Source organism: Pundamilia nyererei, unplaced genomic scaffold (genome assembly GCF_000239375.1).
Source record: "Pundamilia nyererei isolate P.nyererei 1_Seehausen unplaced genomic scaffold, PunNye1.0 scaffold00091, whole genome shotgun sequence".
NCBI lineage: Eukaryota > Metazoa > Chordata > Actinopteri > Cichliformes > Cichlidae > Pundamilia > Pundamilia nyererei.
Window position 1 is genome coordinate 284,854 of NW_005187492.1, and position 14,392 is coordinate 299,245.

General features: G+C 41.2%; 1 protein-coding gene across 2 annotated transcripts in view; it reads right to left on the minus strand.

Annotated features, from left to right (window-relative positions):
* alcamb (activated leukocyte cell adhesion molecule b) overlaps positions 1-14,392 on the minus strand; it is a 44,012-nt gene that overhangs the window by 4,072 nt on the left and 25,548 nt on the right. For both annotated transcript variants that reach the window (XM_005739292.1, XM_005739290.1), the window contains exons 2-11: positions 9,646-9,752; positions 9,215-9,431; positions 9,038-9,102; positions 8,534-8,621; positions 8,122-8,286; positions 5,527-5,651; positions 5,263-5,395; positions 4,838-4,950; positions 4,621-4,747; positions 3,892-4,013 (exon numbers count right to left, since the gene is read on the minus strand). In XM_005739292.1, the coding sequence (XP_005739349.1) occupies positions 3,892-4,013; positions 4,621-4,747; positions 4,838-4,950; positions 5,263-5,395; positions 5,527-5,651; positions 8,122-8,286; positions 8,534-8,621; positions 9,038-9,102; positions 9,215-9,431; positions 9,646-9,752 (1,262 nt within the window). The remainder of the gene's footprint in view (positions 1-3,891; positions 4,014-4,620; positions 4,748-4,837; positions 4,951-5,262; positions 5,396-5,526; positions 5,652-8,121; positions 8,287-8,533; positions 8,622-9,037; positions 9,103-9,214; positions 9,432-9,645; positions 9,753-14,392) is intronic.

Genomic DNA, 14,392 nt, shown 5'->3' on the forward strand with positions numbered 1-14,392 from the left:
GGATGATTTGAAGAAGATTTGCACCATGAGGGGGCGATGTTGGACCAGTAAGTGAGTCAGCCCTTGCATGACAAAGAAACAGCGTGTGTGCCTCTGGGATATAGACTCCTGAGTCTCAGAGGAAAACCCCAGACACAAAGACAAACTGCCAACACCCTTTGCACATCCTCCGCCTATACAAAAGGATGTTGCATTCTTGTAAATACTTATTACTGATCCCGTATTCAAGTCTTCACATTTTTCTGAATGGGGGGCGGTGGGATTAAATTGCTGAAATGTGTTACTTTCAAAATGCATTTTTATTTCCTGACAGAGTTCTGTGTATTTTTTTTTTGGAGTAAATTAAAGATTTTAAGGTTCCTCTCGTGGTTAGACAATGACTGAAAGGGCTGAGGAGAACTGCAACCATCCTGCGCACACCCCCAGGTTTATGTGTAATTCACACCGCTTCACTGAGTGACTCTGCTATCAGTGCGCACACAGGTAGACTGTGGAAACAAAAGAAGAAGAAAAAAAGAGGCTCCATTTAAAAAACAGACAATTTTTGTTCTCGTGACAGGCTGCTGGAAAATACTGTTTGAGCCTCGGGGAAAATGAAGAAATGTACTCTTTCGAAACACTGACCACAACAGCCTGGACCAGATAAGTTCACAAGTGTGACAGCTGGGGAAAATACTAACAGTGCAAACTGCCATGCACAAAACAGGGGGTATTCATTCACTGTGCAGCAAAAAGGGAAAAAGTAAAGAAAAGCAAGAGCTGTCTCTGGACAAAGACAATAGTAGGAGGCTTAAGCACACAGCCTCTGTTTAGCCACACCTTCACATTTCTGCTGGTGATACACTGAGGTTCGCTGTAAGACAAATGCCACTATGTTTTAAACTCATGCAACTCTATTAATGTTTTTATTCCATATTCACAACCATCTGCTCCCTATCAGGCTCTTAATGAAGCCGAAAGTGGACCTAAATTCTCCTTATAAACCATCTATTGGCTACTTTGTAGAGGACATTCAGACGTTGTAATCTAAAGACGTCAATGAAATAGTTACTGCAGCACAAACCTGTTGCCATCTTATATAGGAGGACCACTGTGAGGATGAATTTCTATGACAACCAGTATTGATTCACCAACAAAGGAGTAATGCTTTCAAGGGAAAATGGGACAGAAACACTCAAAGCATTCTGAATGATTTTATATGGCTTGAAAACCTCACTGCAGTCTCAAGAGTGTCTCGAGGTGGAGGAGGGCGGGGTGTGGAGGTCATTTGTTAAAGCCGATACCCATCTTGTTATTTTAACAAATAAATTGCTACACCCAACTGCGACTGAAAACAGGCGCGTTAACAAGCACATGGGGGGAAACTTTTTCCGTAAGTGCCACTGAGAAATCGCCTTGTCATGACTGGTTTCCAACTACCCTGGATGACAATGATGATGAATTCTGTTGTCCTGTGACTGAAATTAGACGTCACCCTGTAGCAGTTTCATATACAGGTACAGATACAATAGTCATCTTCACTGCTGTTATTACTCTGGTTATCTACTAATTGGAAGGTTGGCGGTTCGATCCCTGGCTGGCCCTGGCCAAGTATCCTTGGGCAAAATACTAACCCCAAGTTGCTCTCTGATGCATCCATCCATGTGAATGTTTAATAGAAAAGCACTTAATAGAAAAGCGCTATATAAGAACTCATCCACTTGACCGATTTCAGTATTAAAATTATAATCTCATGATAAATTAAACAAACAAAACAAGTTGATGTTTTTGGGGGAATAGTCTGTACAGGCATTTAAATGAGCTTTTCTTATATGGTAGTTTTATTATTTGTGGTGGAGTTCACCATGGATATGATTCCGACAGGCACCCACTTTTAGACTCAAAAGTAATTGGACAATTGAACGATGAGCAGTTTCACAGCCAAATGAGACCCATTCCCTTGTTATTCCATGACAAATTAAGCAGACGAAAGATCTGGGGATGATTCCAAGTGTTGCATTTCCTAAGTTTCCCCTGGCAGTCTCTAAATGCGGTCCAAAGAGATGAAAAGAAAAAAACCCCAAAACATACCTATCAGAGCGATAGCAAAAACTTTACAAGTGGCAAACTCAACAGTCGGCTACATTCTTAAAACAAGAAGGAATCATAGATTCCTTCTCAGAAGCTCAGAAGCTAACTAAAGTGGATGAATGCAAAGTCTTTCCTTGTTTAAAAAAAGCTTTCTCAACTTCATAACCAAGTCAAGAACACTCTCAAGAATGACTTGTAGCCACCCAACAAGCAAAATGTTTGGTTTTCTACTAAAAAGAAGCCCTGAATTTGCAATGTGCTGACAGCAGCTACGCTCGCACTGTGTAAAACAAACACATCTCGCTCACGACCCTGGTGTAGATTCCATAAACAAGTTTACCTTGAGTACCAGAAGGTACATTGATATTTTCACCATTTCACAAGATTTGATTTTGTTAACGGTATACATCGATCCCGAAGGACCTGCTTTTAGCTGTGTTCAAATTCACAGAATCTTGTGAAGCCTCTGAGATGTATGTCATCACCATCCACAGAGCAATCTTCGCCATAACAGAAGCAATAACTGCCTGCATTTATCTTGGGGAAAAAACACTTGTAGTTTGTTCTGATGGGACAATAAACTGAAGACTTCACACAACTGTAAGCGTGGCGCTAATGCACGTTTTCTAATAATACAGTATTTTTCCTTTCATGGCTCTTTAAGTCTGACACAGTTTTTTTTCTGAGGATTTTCTTTTGTGCCAGCACTAGGGATGGGTATCGAAAACCGGTTGGAAGTGTTTGCCAAACGATTCTCTTATCGATTCCAGTCGCCCCGAATGACGTCACCACGTTGCGGAGCGTCATTTACCTGGCAGGGCGCCTAAGCGGCTCAAACGCTCAAAAGTTTGGCAACTTGCAGTACTTGCAAAGTAGATATTTCATTTAAGGGAGGAAACACTACGAATATGCAAAAGCATTTGCTCACGGAAGACGATGACCTTAAATGAATGTCGTGTTTTTAATTCCGCTCCGGACTCGTGAATCTCAACCCAGCAGCAGCGGTAACGTTTGCACGTCCTCTCCCGTTAATGCAGCAGGTAAATAATCAACTAACAGTGCATATTATGTTAGCACGATCTGCCTTATTACAAAACCTGCCATTACTGTGCATTTAGGTGACCATGATGAGAGACAGAGTCTGGCTCAGATGCTGGCAGTTCTCGCTGCAGTCTACCGGTAGCGTCTCCTTTCAGGCCAGGATAGACGAATGTCACCGAGCAGTGACTCAGTTTGTGGTAAAACGCTTGCACCCATTTGCCACAGCAGATGATTTTCGGTAAGTGAATGTGTTTAATTGTAGGCAGGGACATTACTGGATATTCTTGTGTAATTGCTACAGAATAATTTATGTTATACTTTGTTATTGCTACAGAAGAACATTTATTTTATCATTTTACATTTACAATTTTTTTTCCTGGGGACCCTGTGACACCCCATTGGCTGTGGATCTCTTAAGATCTCACTGCTGGGTTTGTGAGGCCATGTTACTCCTAAATTTCTATCTTGTTCAAAGAGAAGATATAAAACAAAGTTCTAAGCTAATCGACCTTAGTGTTCTCCTTTTTTAAAAAGAATCGATAAAGAATCGATAAAGAATCGAATTGTTAAACAGAATCGAAAATGGAATCGTAATCGTGAAAATCTTATCAATACCATCCCTAGCCAGCACAGGAGGCGCGAACACATAAAACAAATCTTTTATGTACTGTTAGGAAGAATTAATAGATATGACCTTCAGAAACTGCAACAATTATCCAAGGATAAATTTCCTGCAATTCTGATAATAGGTCAACTTCCAAGCACGTAAAGGGTACATACCACGGTGCCATTAATGCTCCAGGAAACAGCTGGCTTTGGAGAGCCTTCAGCCTCACAAGTCAAGACTTTATGTTGGCCGTCATTACTGCGATTTTTGAACAGGCTCTTTACAACTGCAGGACCTGTAAGGGAACACATGTGTTATAAAGCTCGATTTATCGTGGTTTAATTCGATCCACCGGCACATCTAAATATGACTGAGGAAAGGAATTTCTTAGAGAAATCATTTTATATTCGCTGTCCTGCCAAGAGTTAGATGAGCAGATGAATACCACTCTCATGTCCCTATGAGTCTAGAGTCATTAGCCATTTGGCTGAAAACTAGAAGTAAAGAAAATCAGCGAGCCAGTCCAAAGGAAAATAATCCCACTAGTGCCTCCAAAAATCAGCAATTAGCATGCTCTGTCTTGTTTATTTTTCAAAATTTGTACAGAAAATAAAGTGTAAAAACAAGATGTAGCTGCGAGTAACCATCTGGAGTCTGATTAAACTGTTAAAATAACTTTTTTAACCACTGATTTTTATATGAATTAAAAAACAACAACGCATATTTAATTAATGCGTTAGCTTTAAGCTGATAGTTTTTACCCTTAGACAAAGTCAGGCTGTTCCATCCATTCTTAAACTTCACAAACTGCCTGTTGGCTGCATACCTTAACTAACTTCAAATATGAGACAGAGTGGTACCAGTTTTCTCTCCCTGCGTAAGACTTTTCTTCAAACCCTTACCTTCGACAGTAAGATCAAAAGAAGCTGTCCGGGTGATGTGTCCAACTGTCACCGTCCACTCATAGCGACCAGAGTCCGAGTAACCGAGCTTGGTAAAGTTGGGCTGTTTGCCCAGTTTAGCATTATTCTGAAATAAATCCAAGAGAATATCGGCGCTGTCAATAACAAGCACAAACCCCAATGATTGGAGCTTTGTTATATAAAAGATCGCTTCTACCTTTGTCCAGGAGACCTCTGCCTTTCCGGAAGAATCAATCTGAAGACTCAGATTCAAGGCTTCGCCAGCGCGCTTGACAATATTCCCAGAGGGGCTTAAATTGATGTCTAAGTCTGAAAAGAGGAGAGGATGGCAGAAAGATGGTTCAGAGGCCTGTTAAGGGTCAAAACATTTCTGTTGTTAACCATATAACTCTGCACTTGGCTCACAGCCCTGCAGATGCAGCTTATTAGAAGCAGTGCGGCTGACACAACAATTTCTCCCCAAATCAGAAGAAGACAGTCTTGCAAAGAGAGATATTAGGACTTTCCTAACAAATAAGACTGCAGGGAGAAAAGAAAATTATTTGGATACAGATGCAGATGTGTGGGGTAAAATTGCAGTAATTTCTACTTCTAGAGAAATGATAATTTTTGTCTTCTTACAGGTGACGGTGATGTTCCTGGTCGCTTCCATGGACGTGTCATCAGTTAGGGAGCATTTGTATTCACCGGTGGCGTCGCGTGAGACATTCGCGATGGTGTAGGTATCCGTGTTTTCCACGGTCACCAGCTCCCCCTGCAAAAACAGTGAAAACAGCAGCATTTCATTTACGTTGCTGAGGATAAAAGACTGAATAAATACATTTTAGATGAAGTAAGCACTAGTTTGGATGAACAGAAGGAATTTCAAAGCTTTTAATGAGATACCTTAAGGTGAAAGTTAAAGCTGGTAGGAGCTGGGTTACCATCTGCCACACACTTCAAAGTCAAGTTGTCTCCCTCTTTAAGCTCTTTCTGAGGACTGACCTCAAGCATGATGTTCTCCGTGGAGTCTGTGCAGAAAACAGGAGCAAGAAAGTCAGAGGGGCGAGGGTGGAGGGTGTAACAAGTGGAGCGTGCTCCCCAACCAGCTGAATGCAATGGGGACTGCACTCATCCACTGTGTCAGCACGCTACAGAGAACTCTAACTTTGTGCCTCACTATTGGTTATGACCAACTTCAAAATGCAGCAGAGGAGGTGGTTGAATTGCAGTCATAATCTGAGGCACTCAACCAAACAATCCTTTCAAAGCTCAATGTTTCTGCTCCATCTAAGGCAAACTCTTTCAAGAATTTCTTGAAAGAAAATGTTCCAGCACTGATAAGTTCTACTCTGGGCCGTGTTGAGCAGGCAACTTCAATATTTAATGCTGCACTCGGTATAAATCTCAGAATCCACACCTCATTTTTCAACTTTCACCATCAAAAGGTGCCGTTACCCGTGTCTGTCTCGACTGGAAGTGAGAGAATTATAGAAAAAAAATGTTAATGCACTCGCAAAAACCACAGGCACCGTCTGATTACAGTTGTAAAACGTCTCTTGGTCTTCTCGTGGATCACGAGCTGCTGCTGTGTTACACGTGTGATGTGCAAGAAGCTTGACTTCAATTAAAAAGGGACACTTTTATTCTCTTTCACTCCATTTTGAAATTCTTGTCATGCCATATTAAATAAGCTGTTTTCTCACCAAAAAGCAACATTTCATCAACAGCAAAGTTTCATCGACGGAAACATACTTTAATTATTGATGTTCTAGAAAAGAAAACAGCATCACTGATTCATTTGTGTCAATACTTAAAAAATGTGAATAAAACATGTTTGTAATTCTCATCGCGGTGGAGGAAACACAGACGTCAGTGAGGAGAATATTAAACGAAACAACCTGAAATAAAACCGTGTAGCCAGAGAGAGAAAAATCGCCCAGTTCTATGTCCTCTTTAAAACTTTATATACATTCACACAGCACCTTCTTCCTTCAAGTTTGCACCAAATCACAGTACTGCATAAAGGTCCACCTTTCTTTGTGTTCTGCTAGAAAAATGGCAAATAAGGGCAGCGATTTATTAAAACTTGCAAAACTGAATAGAAAAGCAGTACTTAGGCCAAAAACAGAGTTTGTACAATACTAATGAGCTTAAAAGTCACCAATTGCTACGGCCACCTTTATTCTTCAACATAGCCTGAAATCTCAAGGTAAGCTTTCTTCTAATTTCTTTAAATAGTCTTCAGGAATAGCTCATGAATGACATTCAAAGGTCGTCTTTGGATGTTGGCTGCCTTTTGTTCCGTTCTCTGTCAAGATGATCCAACACTGCTTCAATGATGTTGAAGTCCGGAGAATCTGGGGAGGCCAATCCATGATGGATAGTGTGTGTTTTTCTATCCAGGTATGGTTTTACTGCATTGGCGGTGTGTTTGAGATCCACTGTGTTTTACAGATGGCTCCTGACCTTCTCTGTACACACTGACAATGATTTGAACCAAACATTTTAAATCGCTTCATTAGATCTTTTGCCGCTGATTTCGGTCTTCTTCTTTAATTTGGCACACCTCAGCCTTTTCTCTCTGTTTCCCATCCTTAAGAATGACTTGACCGAAGAGCCAGACATCTGTTTGGTCTCACATACTTGCCTGTTTCTTAAAGGCATGACTTTCATACACTGTTCATCTGCTATAGATGGTTTTTTTATGCCTGTTACCTCTCATTTTGGCTGCCACTTGTCCACTTTCCTCAAATTTTTTTAGGACACACTGCACACCAAGCCATTGTATACCAGGTTTCCAGCTAGTAGCTCTCTGGGTATTGCTCTGTTGGCACAATAATGCTATATGTCATATTGTGTTATCTTTGGCATTTTTTGACTGAAAACGAGTGAACAAGCAACCCACTGCTTGTAATCAAAATACAGAATAATGGGGGGCAGCACGAGTCTGCACAGTACTGCATCCCAAATCTTTTTTCGCTGCTTACCTGTCTGGTCATAGCTGGTCATTAATTCCCAACCACAGCAGAGGGGAGAATTTTCATGGCTCTCCTTTCTTTGCATAGAGTGAAGGTCCTTGTTGTAAGTTAAGCTCCAGCGTTTAGACTCTATATAGTTTGTGTTATAGTATATTGTGGATAATTCACAGAGTTTTAAGCAGCATTATTATGTTGTGCCTTGGCTACAACAGCTTGCTACAAATATCTTTGCAACAGTTAGTTACAAATGAGGTGCTAAAACAATCCTCTGATACAGGCACATTGTATAGTTTTGTCCTGCTACAGGCAGTGGATTACTGAGACTTTCAAGCTGAAGTAGAATATTGTGGGTGTTTGAGTGGGTGTCGTTTTCAGGATATGGCATGTAGTTTAGACAGAGCGTAAACTTTCAGAGATTTCATGATGATCATCTTGCAGTTTAAACCCTTTCTTTGAATTTACAGACAAAAAAACTAAATCAAAATAAAAGGTTTTAGACAAAGTACGCTCAACGACTCACAGGTAATAGTAAAGTTCATGGAAGAGGATTCCAGCGGTAGACCGTCAGCACGGCATTTGAACTTGGCGCCTGTGTCTTCCTTCATTGCAGAATACTCGAGTGTGGAGGTAGTGGTCGAGAGGCCGGTACTAGATTCTACCACAACAGAAACTTTGATGGAAATCCCTAGACAGAAAACAAACAAGCACTGTCTGAAAACTCTAACAAGGAAAAAAATGTGCAATGACCAAAACACTGCACACAGTCATGAGCCGCGCCGTCATGAGAGTGCAGCACAATTCATCACAGCAGAATAATTTACAGCAACTGTCCCTGTCAGAGAGAATAAAACCATCTGTGTATGCAATATTTATAAATGTCAAATATATTTTTTTAGAACTCAAAGACAACAAAAGGGATGGTGAACGCTCACCTTTCCCATCAGCCTCCAGAGGTTTATTGTTCTTGAACCATGTGATGTTTGCAGGTGGGTTGGCATCTTTTGCAACACAATTTCCAAGCTGCAAAGCAAAAAAAGGGAAAAAAAAGTGAGAAACAGGCAAGAAAAGCACTCAAAGGATGAATAAAAAAATGCATTTCATGACTATTTTTAAATGACCAAACATATGAGAAAATAAGCTTTTTGTTAATGCCACCCTGGTATTTGAGGACTAAACAGTTTTCCATGCAATAGACCATGAAATGCCTAAAGCATTTGTAAAGCCCCTCAAATCCTTTGGGTCTTTTAATTGTAGCACAAGCGAGATTTCTACTCTTTACTAATTCATGAGAATCACTTCAAAGAAGTCATTACTACAATAACAGGCACCATCTCTGTTAGGCCTCAAGATATGTTAGCTCAAGTGAGGGATTTCCCTTCATGACTCATTGCTTAAAATAATGTCGGCATTAAAATGTTTATCATTAAAAACTCCACCTTAGTAAGTCTTCCAATCTCTAGCTCCTCTGCTTCTCCAGAAATCTCCAACTTTGCCGGCAACTCTGTAGTTGAGGGAAAAAAAACAGTGTGAATGGAAAGGCTGGGTGTTGCTTGTGTCAGTCACAGCACTTGAACGAGGGCATTTCGACAATTTTTCAGCTAATTCAGACTCACTGTGAATTAGGACATTAACTGGGTATTCGAACACGTCTCCGCCGGTCACCACCATGCAAGTGAAAGTCCGCTGGTCGCTGAGCTTGGCGGCAGAGATCAGCAGGCTGGAGTTTTTGTCCATGCTCACACGGACCTTGTATTCATCAGTGGCGCTGATTGAGACATTCTGGTTTTTCTGCTTCACCAGCAGGTATCCTGGAACTCCATCCCCTTTGTCCTGGAGAGCAGAGCGCGCTTGTTATGTGTCGCTCGCATATGGCACTGGCTTCGTGTTCACAATAAAAGCATGCACTGTTCATGCGGTGTCATATGGAGGGACAGATGCATGGTCTAATGCACTCAGACTGGGCGTGGTTCGACTTCAGACACAGTAAGTGGGCCTTAGACCTACTTTGCCATTTTGAGAACAACTGATCTCCAGTGTGACTTACATATTTCCATTTAGTGATGGCGATGTCTTCTGCCTTTATGGCTCCACTGTTGCATGGGATCTTGAGCATTTCCCCATACTGGCCAATAATAGGCTCCAAAGAGGTGACTGCAAAAGAGAAACACCAAAGGCACATTTTCAATTGCTTTCTAAGAATGGCTAATCTGGTCACCTGCAACACAGAACGAATTATTAGGACAGAAAATGAAAATGCTTATTATTCTGAATGCTTTGCATACATTTTACAGACATTTATCAGCACCACTTAGTGCTCGCCTAAACACACGAGGACAGCAGTTTCTATAGAGTTCTGCTAATTTTTCAGCTCCCTTGGGAAAAAAACAACAACAACAACAACAACCTTTCCTGCCCTAAATCTCATTCAAAACATTGCCATGGAGACAAAATGTTCAAGAGGGGGATGGGAGGGGGGTGCCAGGCGAAGTGTCTCAATGGGCTGCGATGAGGGGTTAGAGCCAAAGGGCTGCAGGGAAGAAGAGGCTGCCACGGCCCGACTGAAAATGAGGTGTTGCTCAGTTTTTCTGGCATTCAAATTTACATTTCAGACCTCTCGGAGTTCAGGCAGAGGTAAACGCACAAGCGTATGTGTGGAAGCATAAATCTGACAGCTAAAATCCAAAACAGCTTGAGAGCAGCTCAGTAAAGGATATGAGAGGAAAACGGTGACCAGTCAGATTCTCTCTGCTGAAATAGAGACAAGTAATGTTTGTGTTTTGTGTGTTTTTTTTTTTTTTACAAGGAAAGTGCAAAACAATGAAGATCCTCCAATATTCTGCGTGCATTCGACCCTGAAATTGTCTGATTATATTCGCGCACAAAAAACCCAGCTGCACACCAAAATGCCATTTCGGCACTGAGAAAAAAAAAAAAGTTATACTCTCACTTTCCCTCTGAACACATCAGACTTTTAAAGGTTTTCTTAGTGTGGTACAGAGATGAACTGAATTAATTTGCTCTGTGCGTGATACTCATTTGAATCCTGTTTGAATGAAGGTAAATACTTTTACTCTGGTTACCACTGTCTGTATTAAAACAGAGAAACAACTGGGACCCGGAAGGCATGCTTGCACAGTCGGCAAGTTCAGAGGTGCGCAAATACCTGCCTGGTTTCCTTCGCACACAGTAAACCCCCTGTCGTTAAGTGTCATTTTCTCATCAGGACTATTAAACGAGTCCATAAAATAGTTATGTACATGTGTGATGAAACTAGAGAGACAACAAAATCAGACAGTTTGCCTCGAGTCAACAAAGTCTGCACTTATTGCCGTCCTCCTGACACTAAGCTGAACAAGTTCGCACACCGACACCTGTCACTCATCGTTACGAGCTGTCAACTCACAAGAAACAGCACCGAGCCCATCGCTGAGCCTGTTTCTGAAGTCACTACTGCAGAAAGATGACAAACACAGACAATTTAATAAGAAGACTTTAAACAAGGCATGTCTGCCTCTTAGCTCTATGGCTTTTTAAAGCTGTTTTCTGCCTTTCCTCTAAACACTACAAGGAGGTTTTACCTCGTAGGGGGCCAAAAAAACCCAAGTTTGATCTTTCTCTTTTTTCTCAAAGTATTAAAAAAATATTTTTTGGTCAACAAGGAGATTACAATAAGTTAGCATGGCTGCTCAGAGACTCCTTAAACTTCCTCAAACTTTAATTATAATTAAAGTCAAGTAATTAAATAAAAAAAATCACTTGAAAAGCCACATGCTATTAATTGCACAGCCCTATTTTCCCACCTTGTGTCTGGTATAGGTGTTTATATATACCACGTTCTCACTCCCAAAGCGTAACATTTTATGCTAGGGGACAAATCGCTGATATATTACTCTTCAACAACACGTCCCTATATTACGAGATCGGAAAAATGATGAAACATGAGAACCGTTTGGATCGAATCTACACATGTAGAATCTACAGCTTGTGAAATGATCATCTGCCTCTCAACTCTTATTGTGTTGCTTGTCCTTTAAAATAATGACGATTTTATATAGAAACCGCTTTGGAAAACAGTATTTAATGTCATTAAAGTGCTGGTTAAGGTTAGGGATAAGGTTATGGTTAGGGCTGGAATACATGGCTGGAGCGTGTATTACCGCGGGAGCGCCATTCTACATGATTTCATCCATAACCCGAGGCGTCGTATAAGAATGCCGAAGGTCACCTTTCGCGTTCCTCAGCCCGGCTGTGCCAGCAGGGGCAGACTCCTCTGCTTGAAAGAAAAGTGTGGTTGTATAGAAGTTAGCAGGAAAACAGCTCTTGGGTACCTTAACCTGTGACTTCAATAAACATTTTCCTGAGAGTCAAACATTGAATACAACATGATACTAAATTTGCAAATATGGTCGCAAGGGCATTTCCCGGGTTTTCTTTGACATTTTGTTTCAAAAACCTAAGACGGCTGCAGTTACAATGCTGATCTTGAAGATTCACAGTGAGAATTTGCTAGCCACAGTAGATGTGTCCATCTTTTATATACAGTCTATGGGCTCCTGGGAAGTTCACTTAAAGGCCCTTCACATACCACATGACAACACTGCACAACTCCTTATTTCCAGCAGCGTGTGCTGTTCATCAAGCAAAACACTGTGGTGTAATTATTTGCTGACCACTGAAAGGTCTCTGTATGGTTAAATGTCACCTTTGCACACTTCATCTACCTCAGACTCTTGGCTTGAATTCAGAAATACCAACTTAACCCCTTAGCAGTCCTACAAATTTACAATTAGTCCCCTAAACCATCCAATGTACCGTGGGCGGTACGTCCGACTGCTAACAGGTTAACCTAACATGTGTGTTTTTGGATTGCGGGCGGAGACCTACTGAGACACAGAGAGGTTGTTTGAACCAGAAACCTTGATGTGAGGCAACGGTGCTAACCGCTTCACCACCGTGCTGCTACGACCCATGTTTGCACAACCAACAGAAACACAGAATGCTAGAAAGCAAACACATTTAGTACATGTTCGGCCATAAAAAAATAAAAATAAATTGCAGACAAATTTCAGAGCATACGTACAGTCTGGTGGATAGATGTTTTTTTTCCCCTCCACTCAAACACGTACGGTATTTAAAGTGCCGTCTGCGATGTAGTTTTTGATTACACCGACGAGGGCCACATACTGAAACACCGGTCAAGTAATAAAGCTTCTTTACACTACAAGTGTTTGTGGAGCTTCAACCTCTTTAGATCACTCAGCTCAGGGCGAACTATCTTCTATGTGAGGGAGTACACTTTAGCCTACCCTTTTGGAGAGAGTCAGGCAAGATGAAAATATTGATGTCACTCACATGTGTTAAAGCCTGAAGTGGCCAATTGTCTAAAGTGGACCTCTAAAGATCGGTACTCTACATGTTACACCTTGTTTTGGGTTTTGTTTGTTATCTACGTGAAAAGCCAAAGCCTGGCTAAATAATTGCCCTTTTGAAGCATAGGTGCTAAGCTGAACTAACTTTGTCTAAAGCTATTTACATGTTGTTAAGAGTCGCTGCGACCTTCTCAACAGGTGCACTAGGAGAACTACTGAAAATAATTACCTATTTTTAACAGCCCAACAGACAGACTGAACTCTCTGAAGGTGTCCTTGTTCACTATGACATCTGAATAAATTGAAACAAAGTGATGGATGGAAACATCAGAAATTACCAATGCAGAGACCGAAAACAAGATATAGACAGAACAAAAAGGCTCTAAAAAAGTGTTAAAGTCTATCGGCAGTGGTGGCTGTAATCAGTGCTTACAGCTGCATGAAGCAGAAACAGCTTGTGTGAGCATCAAAGCAGAGTAACCCACACAGTAAAAGAAAAAAACCTATCTGAGAACACATAGCACTACCACGGCACTTCACCCACATAGATACAATCCCTGCATTTAAATAAGGCTCGGCGACATTTAATAGTGACAGCACGGGACAAAACAAACCTCGCCACATTTCAACTGCTGACAGCTTTACCAGGAATTCTTCACCAAACACAGGGATAAGCTCCGTCACTTGTCAACGAAAGTACGTGCATTTCCTGCACTGATTCTCTCATTTCCTATAATTTATTCCGTGTAAAATCTGTTAAAAGCTTTTCGGGAATCAAGTCGTGCAATGATCTGTCTTAACAAATTACTGTGTTTGGGGGAAAAATGTTACCTACTTCAGGTATTCGTACGAAATGTACTTTGTTTTTAAGCAGTGTAATATAAGAGAAATGCTGCTTTACTGCATGCATGAGCTAAGAATAAATGCACCCACTGGGTCATTTTCTGGACTGTAAATTTCTGCCTGCATTTCACAGAGTCTTGCTCACTTTCAGCGTTTTGGCAATTGGATGTACACGAGTGTGATCCACCTGAAATGATGCAGATTGCTGGTTGTGAACCCAGCATGCTGATGTAGCCATCCTACACTTGGTTGTTTTTAAAGTAAATGAATCGTGCAGGTTTCTGATCCAGGCATAAAAGATTGCCCACGCTGTGTGGCAAAAAGAAAAACATGGAGGCATTGTGAATACATTGAGAGGAATCCATTAATGAGCTCTCTGTTCAAGGGATGCATTTTTGCATGTGTCATATTTGATGACATCCCGTTAGATTACATTTTAGCATTTAAGGTGCCAAAAATAGCCTCTCACTATCTTTATTGTGTGCATCTCCCGGCCATGTTGATGCCAGAATGCTCTAATGGCTGAGGACAAATCCAAGCGTTTTTCTAAACCAAGTCTGCAACCAAGCCCACATATGC